Source organism: Anas platyrhynchos, chromosome 35 (genome assembly GCF_047663525.1).
Source record: "Anas platyrhynchos isolate ZD024472 breed Pekin duck chromosome 35, IASCAAS_PekinDuck_T2T, whole genome shotgun sequence".
Lineage (NCBI taxonomy): Eukaryota > Metazoa > Chordata > Aves > Anseriformes > Anatidae > Anas > Anas platyrhynchos.
In genome coordinates, this window is record NC_092623.1 from 4,578,346 (window position 1) to 4,596,434 (window position 18,089).

General features: G+C 43.3%; 1 protein-coding gene across 1 annotated transcript; it reads left to right on the top strand.

The window, feature by feature from the left end:
• Positions 1 to 3,399: 3,399 nt before the first annotated feature.
• Positions 3,400 to 12,096, top strand: LOC140000915 (cysteine protease ATG4A-like; the record flags this gene model as incomplete). The annotated part of the gene is made up of 9 exons (XM_072032021.1): positions 3,400 to 3,451; positions 3,915 to 4,013; positions 4,807 to 4,908; positions 5,464 to 5,536; positions 6,871 to 6,946; positions 8,750 to 8,890; positions 9,940 to 9,996; positions 11,148 to 11,259; positions 11,532 to 12,096. Coding segments are annotated over 9 exons (777 nt in total), but the record flags the coding sequence as incomplete, so codon positions are not given.
• Between the last annotated feature and the right edge of the window lie 5,993 nt (positions 12,097 to 18,089).

Consider the following 18,089-nt stretch of genomic DNA (forward strand, 5'->3'; position numbering starts at 1 on the left):
ACAAAGAAAGCTGTTTGGGAGATCTGATGTCTTGTTTTCCAGAAACTGCCCTGAATCACCTTTACGAGAGCTGTCCCACGCTGCGAGCACAAGTCTTGCAGTCTGGCCAGATATTTGCCTTCTAAGTCAATAACCAAATCTGTTACAAAGGTAAGAACATGTAATTAATGGAAAGGAAATCCTTTTATCCTTTTATTTTGATCTAAATTCATTTTTTTTTTTTTTTTTTTTTTTTCTAGACCAAGAATGAACCGTGGAGAACCACCAAAACTCAGGTGAGAAATGAAATGACAAATGTTAAGGTCAGGCAGCTTGCCCACTTCCATTGCTACCCTGAAAGCAGATGGAGTGCATCTTCATACGCCACAGCCTGAGACACTAGTCGACAGGCCAGCCCGTGTGAGGAAGTCCATTGCTGCCTGAATTTTAACATGACAGGGGGACTCTTAAGCCTCTTGTTTATGCTTTAGTACTTGCGGTCTATGGGAGGACCACAGCACACTCTTCTCTGTCTCCCCTTATTTGTTGATCGTCTGTAGGAAGAAGAGAACGTGCAGAGGCCCTCACCCGTACATTGGGTCTGTTCTCACTCTGTGCAGCTCCATCATTGAGCAAAGTACCAACCTTGAGGCTTCTGTAAGGACTTGACACAAACTACAGAATACTACAATGAAGCATTCACAACAAAACCACATTTTTTTCCGCAGCCAAGCATCAAAACACTTACAGAAGGGCATGGTCCCTCTCTGTGCACCTCAAGGGGAGATCCACAAATCCTCACGTGGTTTCATCGCATCCAGCACCCTTCTCTGTGCCTCCCAGCTAAACGTGCACAGAGGCAGCTGTTGCCAAAGTGCTGTGGTGACACAATTCAGTTCTGTTTCTGAAGTCATCACCGCAGGCGCCTCCCAGTGACGGCACAACACTCTCTGTTGCTAATGCGTCTGTCTCAGAAACAGCTAGGGAAGTACCACTATGCCCAAACTGACTTGAATTAGAGTAGTTCAAACATTATTCCCTGCTCCCCTACATCTGTGGAAGGTGTGTGATCAATCTTTTCCTTGAGAAAGGACTACAGAGCAAAAGAGCTTGATTCTGAGACGTTGCCCGTCCTTGTAGAGCAGTTCACCTTTGATTTCCATGTCAGAAAAAAGAAGGTGAAATCAACAATTCCCTTCCTCTGAGCTGGGAATAGGAAAGAAGCCCAATTCTCCAGGAAGCCTTCAAAAGGAAACTCTGCATTTCTTTGTTAAACACCTTGTTTAATTTCTTGAAAGAAATCTTTCCCAGGACTTTGCAACTGCGGTGGTTCAAAGCGGGTGGGCAGCCGAGTTCCACTACGGCCGCTCTCTCACTCCCCCTCCTCAAAGGGAAAGGGGGAGAAAATATGATGCAAAGGGCTCCAGGGCTGAGATAAGGACAGGGCGATGGCTCAACAAGTATCGTGACGGGCAAAGCAGACTCAGCAGAGTGACCCTCAGGGTCCCTCCCTGCCCCTGCTCCCCGTGGGGTCCCTCCCATGGGATGCCGCCCTTCCCCAGCTGATCCCACACGGGCTGCCCACAGGCAGCAGCTCCTCAAGCACTGCTCCCACACGGCTCCGTCCCACGGGCTCCATCCATCCATCCATCCCCCAGGAGCAAACTGCTCCAGCACGGGTCCCCCACGGCTGGGCGGCAGCTCCCCCCAGCCCCCCTGCTCCTGCGGGGGCTCCTCTCCATGGCTGCAGCTGCGGCCCGGGGCCTGCTCCTGCGGGGGCTCTCCACAGGCCGCAGCCTCCTCCAGGCCACAGCCACCTGCTCCACCGGGGGCTCCTCCACCCACAGGGGGGCAGCAGCGTGGAGATCTGCTCCATGGGGGACCCATGGGTGCAGGGGGACAGCCTGCTCCACCAGGGGCCTCTCCCTGCACAGCCCGCAGGGGAACTGCTGCTGTGAGCCTGGAGCACCTCCTGCCTCCTGCTGCACTCACCTTGGGGGCTGCAGGGCTGCTTCTCACTCCTTGCTCTTCCAGCTTCTGTTGTGCAGCAGTATTTCCCCCTGCTTACATCTGCTCTCCCAGAGGTGCAAACAACATCGCTTATTGGCTCAGCTCTGGCAAGCGCCGGGGCCCTTTTGGAGCTATCTGGAGCTGGCTGTTGTCTGGATTGTTCTCACAGACGCCATCCCTGCAGGCCCCTGCTACCAAACCCTTGCCACGTAAATCCGATCGAAGTGTATGCAGCAATTACAAAGCCGCTGTGCTTTGGGCTGTCACGATCCTTCTGCAAGTGCAGGGGAGGTGCAGGGTTGCTTTGCATTTCCAAAAGGAGGAAGAAAGCCTCCAACCCCACTGGACCTCAGCCACTTGCAGGATCCAAGCAACGCTCCCCACTTTCAGTTATCTCCCTCCCATGCACACAGTGGGAGCAAGGTTGAACAAGCACATTTTTGAAAATGTTTATCTTAATGAAGAATAAAAGAAGTCTACAACACCCAATCCCTCTGTGCACCCAAGGCAAAAATCGTGGACTATTCTGCCTCAACACTATTTTCAGACCCCATTTGTCAAGTCATCTAGCAGAGGATTTCTGTCTTGTTCACTCACTAGCTTAGTAGAGCACCAGTTTACATAGGTGCTGGAGCAGATTCCTCAACCATCTGAAGGGACTTGATCCCAGAAAAGTTCAAAACTGCAGATGACTCATGATTTTGTGGTGAAGCATCTATTAGATTAGAGCTGTTCCGCTTAGGGCACAGTGAGACAGTGTGAGAAGAACCCTGTATCTCACTGATTGAGGCTTTATAACTCTACAGAATTGTCAGTCAACAATAAATGGAAAGTGCAGGAGATATGTTCTTTCTTCCTCCTTTCCCTGCCATACATTAGCAGAGAGATTGTGGTGGGATATAGGTTCAGAGCCTCACAGAAGAAGGATTTGAACCCAGGCTCTCCACAGTCTGCACCACTGCCTTCCTGATGGCTTTTGACTATTTTATTTTATTTTATTTTATTTTATTAGTATTATTATTCTTCTTTTTCTGGGTGGTGTCTAAGTCTTGGGGGGCAGAACAAACTGTGGGAGGAGGGAATGCTACTACTGTCTGTGACAGTGGTGATTTCTGGACAGTGTTAGCAACAGAGCTTCTGCAGAGAAGAGAAAATGCCAGGCGGTCTCTGTTGGTATTCCATGTACTGAGTACTGAGTGCAGTTTTGGGCTCCACAGTATAAGAAAAAGACATAAACCTGTTAGAGAGTGTCGAAAGAAGGGCAACAAACAAGAGGGTCTCTTTTAACAGGGGGATTGAGGTTTGTGGCAAGGTTTTGGTAGCAATTTAGGGGCTGCACTGTGCTGGACACAGCAACAGACGCACCATAAGCCAAAGTCAGACAATAAGCCAAGGTGTGTTCACGCGTGGTTTACTGTGGTTTACGTGTGGTTTACGTATAGAAGAAAGTTTTTGCCTAGTGGTGAGTATACTGCAGATTTGCTGCATTGTTCTAAATTAAATAGCAAGATAAGTGATGGCATCGTAGGCTGGGAAAATATTTCTAGAGTATCAGCGCATTTTGAGCATCATTTTAACTGTTTATGCAAACATGAAGATTATTAAAATCAGTGTTTATTTATGTCTGTATGTAAACAGGTGATCATGTTGTATAGCATGCAGTAAATGGTTTGTGAATGCTGCTTGAAGAATGAAAAGAGTAAGTCAGCTCCACAAGGAATAAATGAATTTTGTTTATTTGTGCAATGCAGAGATTAGAATTAGACCAACAGCATGGAACCAAAGTCTTGCTGTGTGCCTTTTATCTGTAGGACAGTTCATGGAGGCTTCAGCAGCCCTATCTGTTTTCTAGCAGTCTGAAATGTCCTCTGTGGTGCTGCACCCAGTTGAAAGCCTGCACTGATTGTGATGAACTTTCCTAACAGGAGGCACGGGTCCTTCGTCGGACGCTGGCTGGGGATGTATGCTGCGATGCGGGCAGATGATGCTGGCCCAAGCACTGATCTGCAGACACTTAGGGAGAGGTGAGTGCTGGTCCTGAGGGAACTTCGGTATTGTCTGCAGACGCTTCTTCGTAAGTACTCCATTAAAAGCACAAACCCTGAATTTATTAGTGAGACTTTCTTTGATGCCCTGGTAACAGTTCCTAATGAATCAATTCATATTCAGCTGGGTGAAATCATCCCAGCCTGAAGCAGAGAAATAGGCATAGAAGGAGAAGAAATGGGGAATCCTGTCGCCATTATTTTATAAACCTTTTAGTGTAACACCCAAGTTGAGGCCAAGGGAAAACCTGCCACCGTGGGACAGTGCTCTTACCCTTCTCTTCACTACTCACTTGTCAGCAGCACGAGGTCCAAACCCCCCTGGTGCAAGCTCTTAAGCATGCATGTCACATCCCAGGATGCTGCCAGTGGAGTGTTTGGACTTTCTGTATGGATCTTATGTTGTTATTTAATGGGTGCTTAGAAATCCAACAAGGTCTAAACACAGCCTGTACTTTTAAATAATCTTGGAAGCTCAGAGATACTGGAATGGCTATCAACACGCAGCATGATCCGTCAGAATATGTTTGCAGTTGATGTTTTTGTTTTGTTTTATTTTCCCTGTTTTTACAATCTAGCCTATGATGATAAAGGGCAGCTTGATGATAAATAACAAGCTTGGAATTCTAGGAGCTCTACACAAAATGTAAATATTCGAGATGAATTGAAATGTCTTTTAACATCTCATTATAAAGCTTTCTGCTGTCTAGACATTTGATCAGTGTAATGAAAACGTCACCATTTTTTATTCTATATCAATTTTTCCTTTCAGATTGGCAATGGGAAAAACACAAAAAACAACCAGAAGAATATCACAGAATCCTACGATGCTTTCTCGACAGGAAGGCTTGCTGTTATTCAATCCACCAGATGGGTAAGAACAAACATAAACTTTCAGGTTTTTTCCACTGAAATTTCTACTGTGTTGAATCACTAATTTGCAGTATGTTAATTCATAATTTTAAAAAGTGGATGTGAAGACAAGGTGTATGCTTATACAAAAATAAAAAGGTATGCAGATGGGCGCAAAGACTAGTAGTACAGAAACATTCCCTGAGACCTAAATAAAGCCATGTACTAGAATGTAGCTCTTGATAAACTCTGTAAGCCTTGGGTACCAGAGTCAGTAATGTTAGAATAGACAGTCTTGTAGCTTATTGCTGTAATTTGTAATAAAGGGCACTAACATTTGTTAACTTGTAATTCTCATTGTAGTTTAGAAGCCTTTTGTTTATTAAAGAAACTGGCACTCCCTAAGTTTTGAAAAGAGCATAGATTGAGAAAATAATTGTTATTGCTAAATACAGATTGCAGTTACTCTAGAATGTTTGACAGTCACAGTATTTACTGTATATTGTTCCCACATTCTTTATGGTCTCATTTTTCTTTGATTTTGTGTACGTGTGTCTTTTTTTCACTATGAAAACAGCACAGGTGGGTGTTGGAGAGGGGAAGTCAATTGGAGAATGGTTTGGACCAAATACAGTTGCTCAAGTACTAAAGTAAGTGAGATCATACCAGTCTCATTCAGAACGTACTCCCCTGGGGCAGCCAAGAGAAGGCCCAGGCAGAGTTTTGAAGGCTGCATCTCCCCCTGTCCCACAGTCAGGAATGTACTTGCCATCTATTTACAAGTGCAGCATGGAATGTCATGCCACAGCTCGGTGTGCAGGTACTGAGTTGGGAATGGGTGACCTCTAAATTTTAATAAAGGAAGAGCCTGAGGAGAAGAAACTGCAGGAAAGTCTCCTGCTATGCCGTCTGCATGCCCTCACCAGTCACACCACAGATGTATATTCCTTTCTGCACAGTGGCACAGCTCTGGCAGGTCGAGAGTGCCACCGTGTAGGTCGGAGTGGTGGTGTGAAACATCAGAGAGAAGCCATCTCGGCTGAGGAGGGAACTGAGCTGCAATTCCTCCCTTTCTGAGCAGCAGTTCTGCCAGCAAGGCTACTGGATAAAGATGGGCAGCTCCTCATAGTCTGGGAGCCACACTGAAAGGAACTGAGGCTGCTCAGTTCTCCAGGGGTACGTGGAGGTGTCTTACCTCAGGCAGGGGCTAGGCTACAGGTCCTGCGAGCTCAGCAGCAAGTCTTTGACACCCTGGAACAGGCACATGATCTGAAGAGGGAGGGGAGCTGAAGCATGCCCTGGACTCCAGATCTTTCATGGCCAAGTTTTTCATGGTGAAACGCTCACCCCCATTTCTTTCTGGCTTATTTGAAACAGCTAATTCTGCCAGTGCAGCTTAAGAGAGTAGCTCCCTTCCCCAAAGGTTTGGATTTTGCAGAAGTGGACATAAAACTGTGTGCTGCTGTCTCCCACTGAAGTTTTGGTGCCCCAAACCCTTAGCTGATTTAGCTTTTAACGCCCCATTTCTGCTGTGCACGCAGGCTCAGGCAGAAGTAATTCCACTGAATTCAGTGGAATTTCTTAAGCAAAAAGTAATCTGCAAAACCGGCATAGGAATTTTTTTCTTTTCCAGATGAGAAAAGACACAATTGGGCAAGAACCCAGTGCAGAGACTGTCGAGTGCAATAAAAAGTAATAAACTTGATGTAGTTGAACTGTTACTGTCACTGCACTTAGCAGTAAGACAAAACAGTTTGCACATGGTGCAGCGCATATGTTTTTCCTGGTACCACTCAGTACCTATTTTTCTAAAGATATGAAACATTTAATGTTTAAAGTTTTCTTTTTCTTACATGGAGACTTTAAAAAATGCAGAAAGGATGTTTTTTCTTAAGAAAAAAAAAAAAAAATAAATGGTTCTGAGTGTAAAGCTACCCTTTTGATCCAACTAGTTTATATTAATTAGTACCTTAATGTTTTCTAGGAAGCTTGCTTTATTTGATGAATGGAATTCATTAGCAGTTTATGTATCTATGGGCAATACGGTGGTCATTGAAGACATCAGGAAGTGACACCTCATCAGTTTTCTGGTAACAGTTTCTGATTTGACTCCATTTGCCAGCATGTATCTAAACATGAACAAATACTTGGGGGGGCATGGGTTTGTCTTGCAAGGGTAAGAAGAGGGAAGAAGGACATACAAACTCAGTTGTGTTTTTTTGATCCCTGATGCCAACTTCGTGCTCACATCACTGGATGTGAAGAGCTCCTTGAAGAATTTCTACTGTTATCATTGCTGCCATTTCATTTCTCTGGCGTTTTATAGGCAAAGCTTGACACTATTAATAACATTAATAGGACATGTCACTGCAGTCTTAAATTGTCATCCCCCAATCATTGATCTAACGTCTCACTTGGACGTGCCAGCACATACTGTCTGCTAGAATTACTTCTACTAAATAGCTGTAATTGCCATGCCCGGCTCGTTTTGTCTTGGGTGCCCTATAAAGATCCCTGGCAAACTAGCTTAATTCACTACTGAGAGGAAGATCTGCTTTGTGTTCCTCTGTGCGTTGACTGATTTCTAGTTTTATTCCCGCAGAAAAAATGTGCTGGTGCCCTCCTCAGAGCAGCAGGGCGTCCCACAGCAGTGCACATTTGCACAGAAGTGCTCTTGGCCGAAGCAAGAAGGCAGGAGGACTCTGCACAGGCTGGAAAGCCCTCTTGCTTGTTATACCTCTACGACTAGGGATAAATCACATAAATCCCGTATATATTGATGCATTTAAAGTAAGGTTTTCTTTCAATTCATTGCTTGTTACTGTCAAATAAGTTTGGGTATCTGTGATGTCAGTAAAGAAATGAATGACAATTTCCTTTATTCCTTTTGAACTCCTAGGAATGCTTTAAGATGCCACAGTCTTTGGGAGCATTAGGAGGGAAACCAAATAATGCCTTTTATTTCATAGGATTTTTAGGTAAGGAAAAAAGAAACTTATTCCAAATGTGCAGATGATCAAAAGAGAACATTTTTTGAAGGGGAAATAGTAAGGGGTCTAAGCGTGAACCTCTAGAAGTAAAGAAAGATGAGAATAGAATAAAATAAATGAAGAAGCATATCTAAAAGAGTTTAGAAACAGTATGAGATGATCCTTAACAGGAGCAGAAAGTTAACAGCAAAGCTAGGTGTAAAAATAAGTGATGACATCAACAAGAGCAACATACTGAGAATAGCTGATAGCATTTGACAAGTGTATTGGTCAAATGTCACTTATTTTCTTGTATTTCAAAACTGTTTCTGATAGCAGTATCTTTTTCACCTTTTGCATACCTTCTGTTATTAAGTATTGCTCTAATTAATTTAAAATGCATTCCTTCAGATTTCACCCCACTTTGGGCCAAAATTTTGCAACCCTATTTTGTCCTTTTGTAAAACCTAACCTGTTTTAGTTAGGCTTTTTTGTTCCAATTTCTGAATGAATGCCTAATGGGATTACAGATTGCATCTGTGAACATCCTGTACCTTTTAATCTGTCAAATGTTAGTGTTTACAACACTTGAGATTTAAAAAAAAAAAAAAAAAAAGTACTGGATCTCACATGGAAAAATAAAAGTATGTGACAAAGATAGAACATAACCAACCAAAAAATTACAGTAATAGGTGACAATAGGAAGTTATACTAAATACCCTGTGGGAAACGCTGTGTCTAAACCTTCCGATTCTCTTAAAGAATCCCTAGCTGGAAAGTCTAGATTATACTGACTGCGATGGCAATCTAATTTCTATTTTACAGTTCTGGACCAAGTGCTTATTAATGTCACTTGCTTATTTTTAACATACGGCTTTTACCCATCCAGGCAATGAGCTGATCTATCTGGACCCTCACACCACTCAAAGCTTTGTAGATTCAGAAGAAAATGGCACGGTTGACGATGAGAGTTTCCACTGCCAGGAAGCCCCACATAGAATGAAGATCATGAATTTGGACCCTTCAGTAGCTTTAGTAAGTGTCAGGAAATCTTGAATGCATGTACTTTATCTCAAAGTAATGTCTCTCTACATTGGTAAGGGCAGCAATGCATCTCCTTGAACAGAACCAAGATCACAAAGCTGTCTTCTGTGATCAACACATAGTAGTTTGTACATAACTACATGGAGAATCTTAGGGCAAGTGGGGAGCTGTCTGTACTGTAGGAGCTCGCTTTGTTTTCTTTACTGAGCAGCTTTTACTTCTTTCAAGAGGCATTATAATGGTCAGAGCAAGGAACTGAAACAGGTTTATGTGTTTTATTCTATCACTACTTTATGTTTGGTCACCTCTAGACAAGTTACTTAAACTTACTTTCTATCATAAGTTGAAAATGTTTAAGTGGAATTATTGTATTTCACCCCAAATTACAAATACAAATGTATTATTTGTAATTCACCCAAAATGTCATGGGGGTACTGTGGTATTTGAAAAAATTGGATCTGATCCCATGCCAGTATCCTGTGATTGGGTGATTGGCAGTTGTCACCAGTGGGATGTGTTTCTAAAGCTTTAAACAATCTGTAAAGATACCGGTATCTGTCATTCATTCACATACCTGTTTTTTAATACTGCTGCTTTTTAGAAAGTTTTTTTGTTTTGTTTTGTTTTAATACTTAACTACGTAACTGTGCAAAATGTGGCATGATGCAACGAGACAGACAAAATCATAATGAAGAGCAAATATTTTCAGTATAGATACCAGAATGGAAATGTTCCTTAGGTGGTCCATCATCTACAAGTTTTCAGCTTCTGCTGATACCTGGACTGTAGGAACTGGGTGGCGCTCCATGGAGGAGCACACAGGAGCTGTTGCTATTTTTTGCTTGACTATTTCGTTAGGGGTTTGCAGGGCCTTGTTCTCCCCGTGGGTTCTCTCCCTAGAGCTGCCACATATTTGGAGTCTTATATCTACTGATCGTACAGGGCATTACTGTATCAGAGGTCAAACCGCCTTACCTGCTGGTACCACATACCTACCATCTGCAAAGGTAAAACTCTGTGTGTTTGTTTTTTCCCCTAAGGGCTTCTTTTGCAAAGAAGAATGTGATTTTGATAACCGGTGTAGTCTTGTACAAAAGGTAAGAGTGGGAACTTAGCATCTCGATTTGTTCTTTATAAAGTCTGGTTTTTATTGTCTGTTTTTTGTAAAATTTTCCTTTGCATTTTCCTTTGTATACAAATTGTATGAGCCATGGAGAAGAATGCATTAAAGCATCAGGGTAAGGCAATACTACTGAATTGCTAATTGGAAATTGTTCAGCACTTTACCAGCCACAAACCCTGCCAGTTGGAAAATGGGTGTAAACATCCACACTTGAAGGTGTTACTGGGTGACACTTGCTTTTAACTTCTAATTCTCACTAAATGACTAAGGTTTAACTGCCATATTGTAGTGATGTATCAATGATTTGCTTCCTGATCCTTTTTTATTGTTTGACATAATAGATTGCGTGTTCTAATTATGACTATTAGTCCCTGCTATCTTAAAGATCTGATTCTGTAAGTGCTGCAGGCCTCTAGCTCCTGCTGATCTAGGGAGAACAGAAGGTGCTGGCTGCCACAGGAAACAGACTTGAGGATGTTTCTGCATGCAGCTGTTAAGCTAAGCACCAGACGTCTGAATGTAAAGTACCATCAACCTCTAAGGGCATTTATTTAAAAAAAAAAAAAATCATCTAAGGAAAACAGTTTGTAAATAACTGAAATACAGGACAGAAGGTAACTTCTCTTTGAAGAGGAATAGCGTTTGGCTTCAGGAACACCTTTTTTCCTGACCAAAACCTGTCCTTCAAAATCTGATGCGTTTTTTTTTTTTTTTTTCCCCTTTGGAGGAGCTGATAGATCTGTCTTTTGTGCTATTGATCAACAGAAAACTTGAGGAGAGTTCTATGCAAGCAACTTTCTTTTAAAAAGCAGAAAATATTGTACATTCCTAGTGTGCTTGCTACGTGTAAACAAAATTACAGGTTTGCAGATATCAAAGCTGATATCAAAAGATGATAAGACTGATAATTTGTAGTACAGTTCAAGAGATCTGTCTTCCAGATGTGTTTTAACTAGGGATGTATTACAGAGACCATGGTGCTTGGATTTCACAGTATGTCTGTATAAAGACCTTTTTTTCCTGATGGACATGCGTAATTAAAAAACACTTTCAATTAAGCAGACACGTTTTGTGTTTGAAGCGTCTCCCGAGCCAGCTTTTAAAATGAAAGCATTCTGTCCTCAGGAGATTCTAAAGCAGCAGAGTCTACGGATGTTTGAGCTGGTCCAGAAGCACCCGCCACACTGGCCTCCTTTCATACCTCCAACAAAACCAGAAGTGACAACCACAGGAGCAGGTAAGGCACCGATTAAAAGCCTAATTGTGCAATGTTATGTTCCTCGTTAGCAAATAAAAGAATAATCACAGGTAGAATAACTATCCTTTGTGAGTGTCAAGCAATATATAGCAGGCATGTATCCAAACAAGCCATACAATTGCTAGCACAGATTTTTTTTTTTCACTCTTACAAAGTACTTTTCTGGAATGCGTCTTTCAAAGTTTTTTTTTTTAAGTGAACAAAATCAGGCATGTCTTTAGAAGCATTTTTTTCTTTATCTTTTTTTACAGAACTCATTGAATCTACTGACAAGCTATTTGAATTGGAAGAAGAATTTGAAATCCTGAGTGTGTGAAGGAAACTGTGGTGACTCTTCTGAGTGTTGAATATATTGGTAATATTATTGCATTGACTTAAACAGCCATGTTAGCCCCGAAGTGCCTGAAATTATGGATAACAGAGCACAGAAATCTAGTAGCATCCAAAACTCCAAGGGCAGTTTAACACACAAGCTTCCCCGGATGGAAAGGCAGTAAGAGATCTTGTGATAAGATGCTTAAAGGGAATCTCTTTTTAACGTACCTTACCTGGAGACAAACGGGCCTTTGAGATTAAGGCAAAAATACATGTATCACTGGGCACCATGTTTGGAGAAAGGGATAACCCAAATGGATATTTCTTGCTCTCATATAATAATGCAATAGTTTAGTTCTTCAAGCAAAACAGTCTTCAGTTCAGGAGGATGTTTACTTCTGTTCCCTCCTGTGGGCTGCGTCATAGGAAAAATACATTGTCTTGTTTAAAAGATTGACTGGATCAGGAGAAAATTGTTTCCTTGTTAAATATTTTAACATGTATTTGAGCAACCAGACTTTATTACAAAAATGTTTCTGTAAAAGGAACTATGTCTAATGGACACATTTTGCAATAGCCTTCCTGTTTCTGGGAGACCTCAAGAGGAACAGGAGCCTCAAATAGTTGATACAGATCACAACCACTGTTATAGTTATGGTATATTTCACCTTGACCTTAAAATTCAAATGATTAAAACTTAGGTTATTTCTTTCCGAGTTAAAACGAGTCAAAGGTGGTTTAACTGTACCTTATTTATTTTAGAATAGATTTACACAAGTTTCTCTGTTACAGCACTTTATCTGTGCATCTAATAAATTTCTTAAGCTTTTCTTAGGTTGTATGCTGCTATGTTTGGTTAATTTGTGTGAACTAAATATAAACCAGGTGATCTTAAAACTTAATATAGAAGCGTACACAGATTACTGAATTGTTGCTTTTTGACTTCTTGCCTTTTGAAATCTGTTTTGGTAGAAGTGCCTTAACCCTACAGGTTTATCAGAACAGCCTGGGCAGTTTTATTTCTAAGGCAGAGAATCTCTCTCTAGCAGCCATAAGAAAAACAGTTCAGAATAAAGAAAGGCAAAGATTTTTAATCCATGCTGAAGTTCCTTTTCACTATCAGACAGTCCCCCTTGTGGTCATGTTGTCATGCTAGTGTCATGAACATGAACTGCAGACTTTCATCTTCACCAATAAATGACAACATAGAGAAATACTGAATATTGTCTCCTCTCACTTGCACCTCTCGATCAGGGCCACTGTTTTTTCAAACAAAAGAGTTAACGAGATCCTATTGCATCTTGTTTAATGTTTATTAACTACAGTTTGGAAACCACAAACGTAGAAAAAAAATATCATTTCCTTATTTTATTAAAACATATATAAAACATATATAAAACATATATAATATATATATATAACACATATTGTGTTGTAAAGCCCACAATTCCATACCAATGACAACAAAAAAATCATCTAATTGAGCATGCAGTTTTCATTAACCTGTTTTTTGTTTCTTTTTTTTTTTTTACAAATACCCAACAACACATACACATGTGTTGTGTTTTTTTTTTTTCCATCATTTCTCACTGAAGCGATACCCATCCCGTATCAGATCTGTGTCATTACTCTAATTTTTGTTCCTAATGTACTTGAAAAACTTCTTAACTCTATTGATTGCAACAGTGGACTTTTTTCCCTCCGATCTTAACTCCATTTATCAATTACTTATTCTCTTAAAATCCTGCTTTTAAGAGATGGTTGGGTATTCACCATCTCTCACTCTTATTTATAGATTTTCTTTTCTTTTTCAGTAGTTCAGCCCTAGTCAACTCGGAGGTGGGCAGCAGCAGCTTCTATGGAGCAGCTATGCTGGAAAAAAAAAAAAAAAAAAAGTTGAGCCTTGAGGGAAAAGGAAGGTGGGAGAGCCAGATGGGGCAAGAGGAAGGGAGGTGGTTTGACCAGGACACCTTGAGGGTCTGGGAAGAGAAGAAATGGATGGGTGCTTAAGAAATGAGCAGCATCACAGCCTACATACGGAAGAATTGTGACGAGCAGTTTAGAAATGTGAGCGATTGGTGGTCTTGTGTTGATCGGCAGCTGTGCTCCATGGTTATAGCTGTAATTTCAGCAGGTTACTGTGTAAGCCGCATGTTGCCACTTCCTTGATCAAGGCAAATGCTGTTCAGTTGCAGGGAAGAGGGGCAAGACTCAGGGAAGAAACGGAACGGAGAAAAACTGTACACTGTGGATATGCACACGTAGCCATAAAATCAGTGCTGGACAGAAAGAGAGAAAGAGAGACAGAGAGACAGACAGACAGAACGAAAGGAGGGAAAGAAGGAAGGAAGGAAGGAAGGAAGGAAGGAAGGAAGGAAGGAAGGAAGGAAGGAAGGAAGGAAGGAAGGAAGGAAGGAAGGAAGGAAGGAAGGAAGGAAGGAAGGAAGGAAGGAAGGAAGGAATGGAGGGAGGGAGGAAGGTAAAGGGAGAAAGAAGGAATACCCCACACTCATAAAAGTGAGAAAGATCCAGGTGTAAAAGAACGTAAAAGAAAGACAACTGTCATGTTGTGGTCTGATAGTTTCTGGGAGAAAGCAGAAACCCAGCAATTCTGTCTTTCCTACTCCTCCAAACCAATTCCGTTGACAACTCTGAATGCTTCCAGCTAGAAAAAAAAGGAAGCATGAAGTGGAGGGCTCCTTGCCATCACTGTATTTCTGGAGCAGATTTCTGGATAGTCCCCGCAGCCAGCTGTAGGGCCTGTGCCAGGCTTGGAGTGGCTGCAGGGAACATGCCAGGGGCTCGAGGTGCTGCAGGGAACATGCCAGGGGCTGGAGGGGCTGCAGGGCGAGTGACACGGGTTTGAGGGGCCTCAGGTCCCAGCGCAGTGGTTGAAGTCGATGCAGGGAACATCAGAGTTGTTGGAGGGGCTGCAGGTAAAATGCCAGGGGTTGCGGGGGCTGCAGGGTGCTGAGTCACAGCTTTGCATCAGGTCAAGACGCATTTTCCTAGAACCATCCATTTCCTCCTGAAGGGGCTGAATAGCATGGAACGGTCTTCAAAGTGCACAGAGCAGACCCCAGCAAACGTAGGGATGCTGCTAGCAAGTAGGGAACTTTTTTGTTGATGTTGTTAACATTGTTTCACGACAATAGATGCAAACATGTATCTTGAGTTGAGGGCAAAGGTGACCTTGGATCTGAAGCACACAGGCGTTCGCTAATGTCCCCCCATCCGGAGTGAATCCACAACGACTCGGAAGGAAAACTAAAGTCCAAAGCAGTGCACTGGGATAAAGAGAGTTTAATAGGGTAGAAAAGGAATAAAAACAATATAATAAATATTAATATTTATAATTTATAATATAATAACGTATAAAAATTGTTTAATTAATAAGATTAAATAATAATCATCATAATTTTATAGTAAGAAAACAACGCCATACTGTACAACACAGTCAATAAAGTGGATTTAATGCAATAAAAATAAAACCCATTTATCCCATCCCAATGAGTTCCTATCCCCATCATCACTTCCCATCCCACTGATCATTTCCTATCCCAACAACGTCCCAGTTCTGATCCCAAGGCTGAATTCCCAACTCCCACCCACCCATCCAGCCAGCCATGCACCCATTTTCTGCATTTTCAGGTCACAAGACTCTGATGAAGGCCACCTCAGCCTTTCCCCCCCCAAAAAAAGCTGCTCTTTATTGTGAAAAACTTCACTTTTGCACAACACTGCAGACCCAGCCAAGATGGTCCTGCAAGACAAGGTGAAACAAACATACAAAACCCATATGGAGGTAAATTGGTTCATCTAAACAAATTCCTACCACGAAATCCTGATCCTCAATCTCAGCACCGATGAAAAAAGAGGATACAGTTCCCTCCTCCAAGGTCCCTCTCTGCCCCTGCTCCCCGTGGGCTCCTCTCCATGGCTGCAGCTGCGGCCCGGGGCCTGCTCCTGCGGGGGCTCTTTTTTGCACCTAAGTGCTGTTAACCATCCCAGGCATTTGTTGTTCACATGGTGAATAAGTGCTGTTTTGGATTTACAGAGATAATCTGTAGATTTGGTTCCAAAGGGGTTCAAATTCAGGCAAGGCAGTGAGAGCTTTGTGGGCTGCAGGAGAACCAAAATGCAGGAACTGTCAGGGCTCATCCTCACCCGGGACCAACTCTCATTTGGTCTTCTTTGGAGAGAAAGCCAAGCCAGCCAGATGGCTTCCACTACTTCTATGGGAGTGACATTGGGATTGATCTTTAAAATGAAATGAAGCAGAAGGCTGTGGGTTCTCCAACCTTCAAGATATGCAGCACTTGGCTGGGAAGGTTTCTTCCGTTCCTATGGATTTGAAGAATTAGGGCTGAAAGAAGCAGCAGGACCCTAGGGCCATATTCTGTCATCTCTATGGAAACTCCTGACGGGAATTACCTCCCTACTGGTGTCAAACTGCAGGCAGGCAAACGGGTGTGGTCTCCTCTCTGTGCAACTCCCCAATCCATGGTGTCTCTTTGCATGTGTGAAATTGCATGTGTATAGGGGGTGTGGTGGCAGAAGAGTGAAAGCCTCTTCTGATGGCTCCTAAAGCTGTGAGTCTGACCCTTCTGTGACTGTGCTGAAAGCGATCCTGGGGATAGAAGGGAGAGTGATCCAGCTGCACATCATGAGACGGGGAAGAGACAGAGGCTCTGGCGTGCACTGCTGACTGGTTTGCCTCGGTGGGGTTGGAGTGAGGAAGCTGTACCCTCCTCTGTTAGCACAAAGGAGAGGAGTTATTCCACGCTATTTTTCCTCCTCTGTGTATGAATGGACAGACTGCACAGTTGGTTAAGGCCGTAGCTACTGAAGACAAGAACTCGATTGTCTGCTGCTCTTCAGGCAGAAGGCAGAAGGAATCAAGAGACAGGACTGGCTCTGTCTGCATACTGCAGTAGACGCACTTTTTTGCATCTTCTGTGCGTGAAAAAGTATGTTTTAATTGATAAGAATCCCAAGGGCCCAGAAATACTGCAGTTTTAGGACAAATCTGGTATAAACTGAGTGTCCTGAGGATTTTGAGTACTCCATTTCCGTGGCCAGACCAACAGAAACTCCAGGGCAATAGGAAACACAACTTTCTCTCTCTTATCCTAAATTTCTCCACTTGTTATCTCCTGACCAGCAATTTACAGGAAAGTTACAGGAAAGTGAGGGAAAATATTTGAACTATTTATACACCAGTGCAGGTGGTGCCATGTTAACTTCACTCTTTTGCAAGATCTTGTTTGCTAACAGCAAGTTATGGCCCCTAGGGATGTTTTACCTTGAGGGAGGGAATGGGGGCACACCAAAACAAGTAGAACAAGCAAAATACTGTGGGGTGGAGCTGACAAAACAACAAACAAACAAACAAACAACAAAAAAACAACTACCACCACAGACCACCCACTAGTGCCGTGCTTTTCATACTGAAGTGAGGAAAGAGCAGAGCATCCTTGCAGGAACTTCATGCCTCAAAACCCTCCTTTGTCACTCTTCCTGCACTTGTGTAACAGTTGCTTGCAGGTCTGTTTCCTTTCTTATTTCAGGACTGGAAGATGGCTTCATGGACAAAACAGACTTGGCTTGGGGAAGAGTAATTGAATTTATTGCCAACTGATCACAAAGTAGGACAGTGAGAATTTAAAAACTTTAAAACCAACCAACCAACCAACCAACCAACCAAACAGAAAACCACCTCGCCACACTACCTCCATCCCAGGCTAAACCTCAGTCTTGATTCTTCTATCTATTTCCCACGGAGCAGTGGGGGGTGGTTGGAGGATGTTGGGGACTGGAGGTTGCAGGCTCTGCTGCTCCTTCATCGTATTTGGCAATTTTATTGATGGTAGCGCTCCCCACCCCTCCCATCCCCTCTTTTCCCTTCCCTCCACTCCCCTGCCCTCCCCTATGCTCCCTGTTCTTTCTGACCAACAGTATGATAGATTCGGGTGGGTGGTCAGCACGTGGGGCTACGGAGAGGACATGTACACAAAGATTTGGCTCCAGATCCAAAATGTCATGTATTTGGCAATTTTATTTATGGTAGCACTCCCCTCCCCTCCCCTCCCCTCCCCTCCCCTCCCCTCCCCTCCCCTCCCCTCCCCTCCCCTCCCCTCCCCTCCCCTCCCCTCCCCTCCCCTCCCCTCCCCTCCCCTCCCCTCCCCTCTCCTCCCCTCCCCTCTCCTCCCCTCCCCTCCCCTCCCCTCTTTTGCCTCCTCTCCCCACTTTTGCCTCCCCTCCCCCCCATCCCCTCCCCTCCGCTCCCGTCTCCTCCCCTCCCCTACACCCCCTCCCCTATGCTCCCTGTCCCTATACTCTGCTACACTCCCCTCCCCTATACTACCCTACACACTCCTACACTCCCCTCCCCTATCCTACCCTAAACTCCCGTTCGCTACACTACCCTACATTACCCTATGCCCCCCTCCCCTACACTCTCCTACACTCCCCTCCCGTATCCTACCCTACAC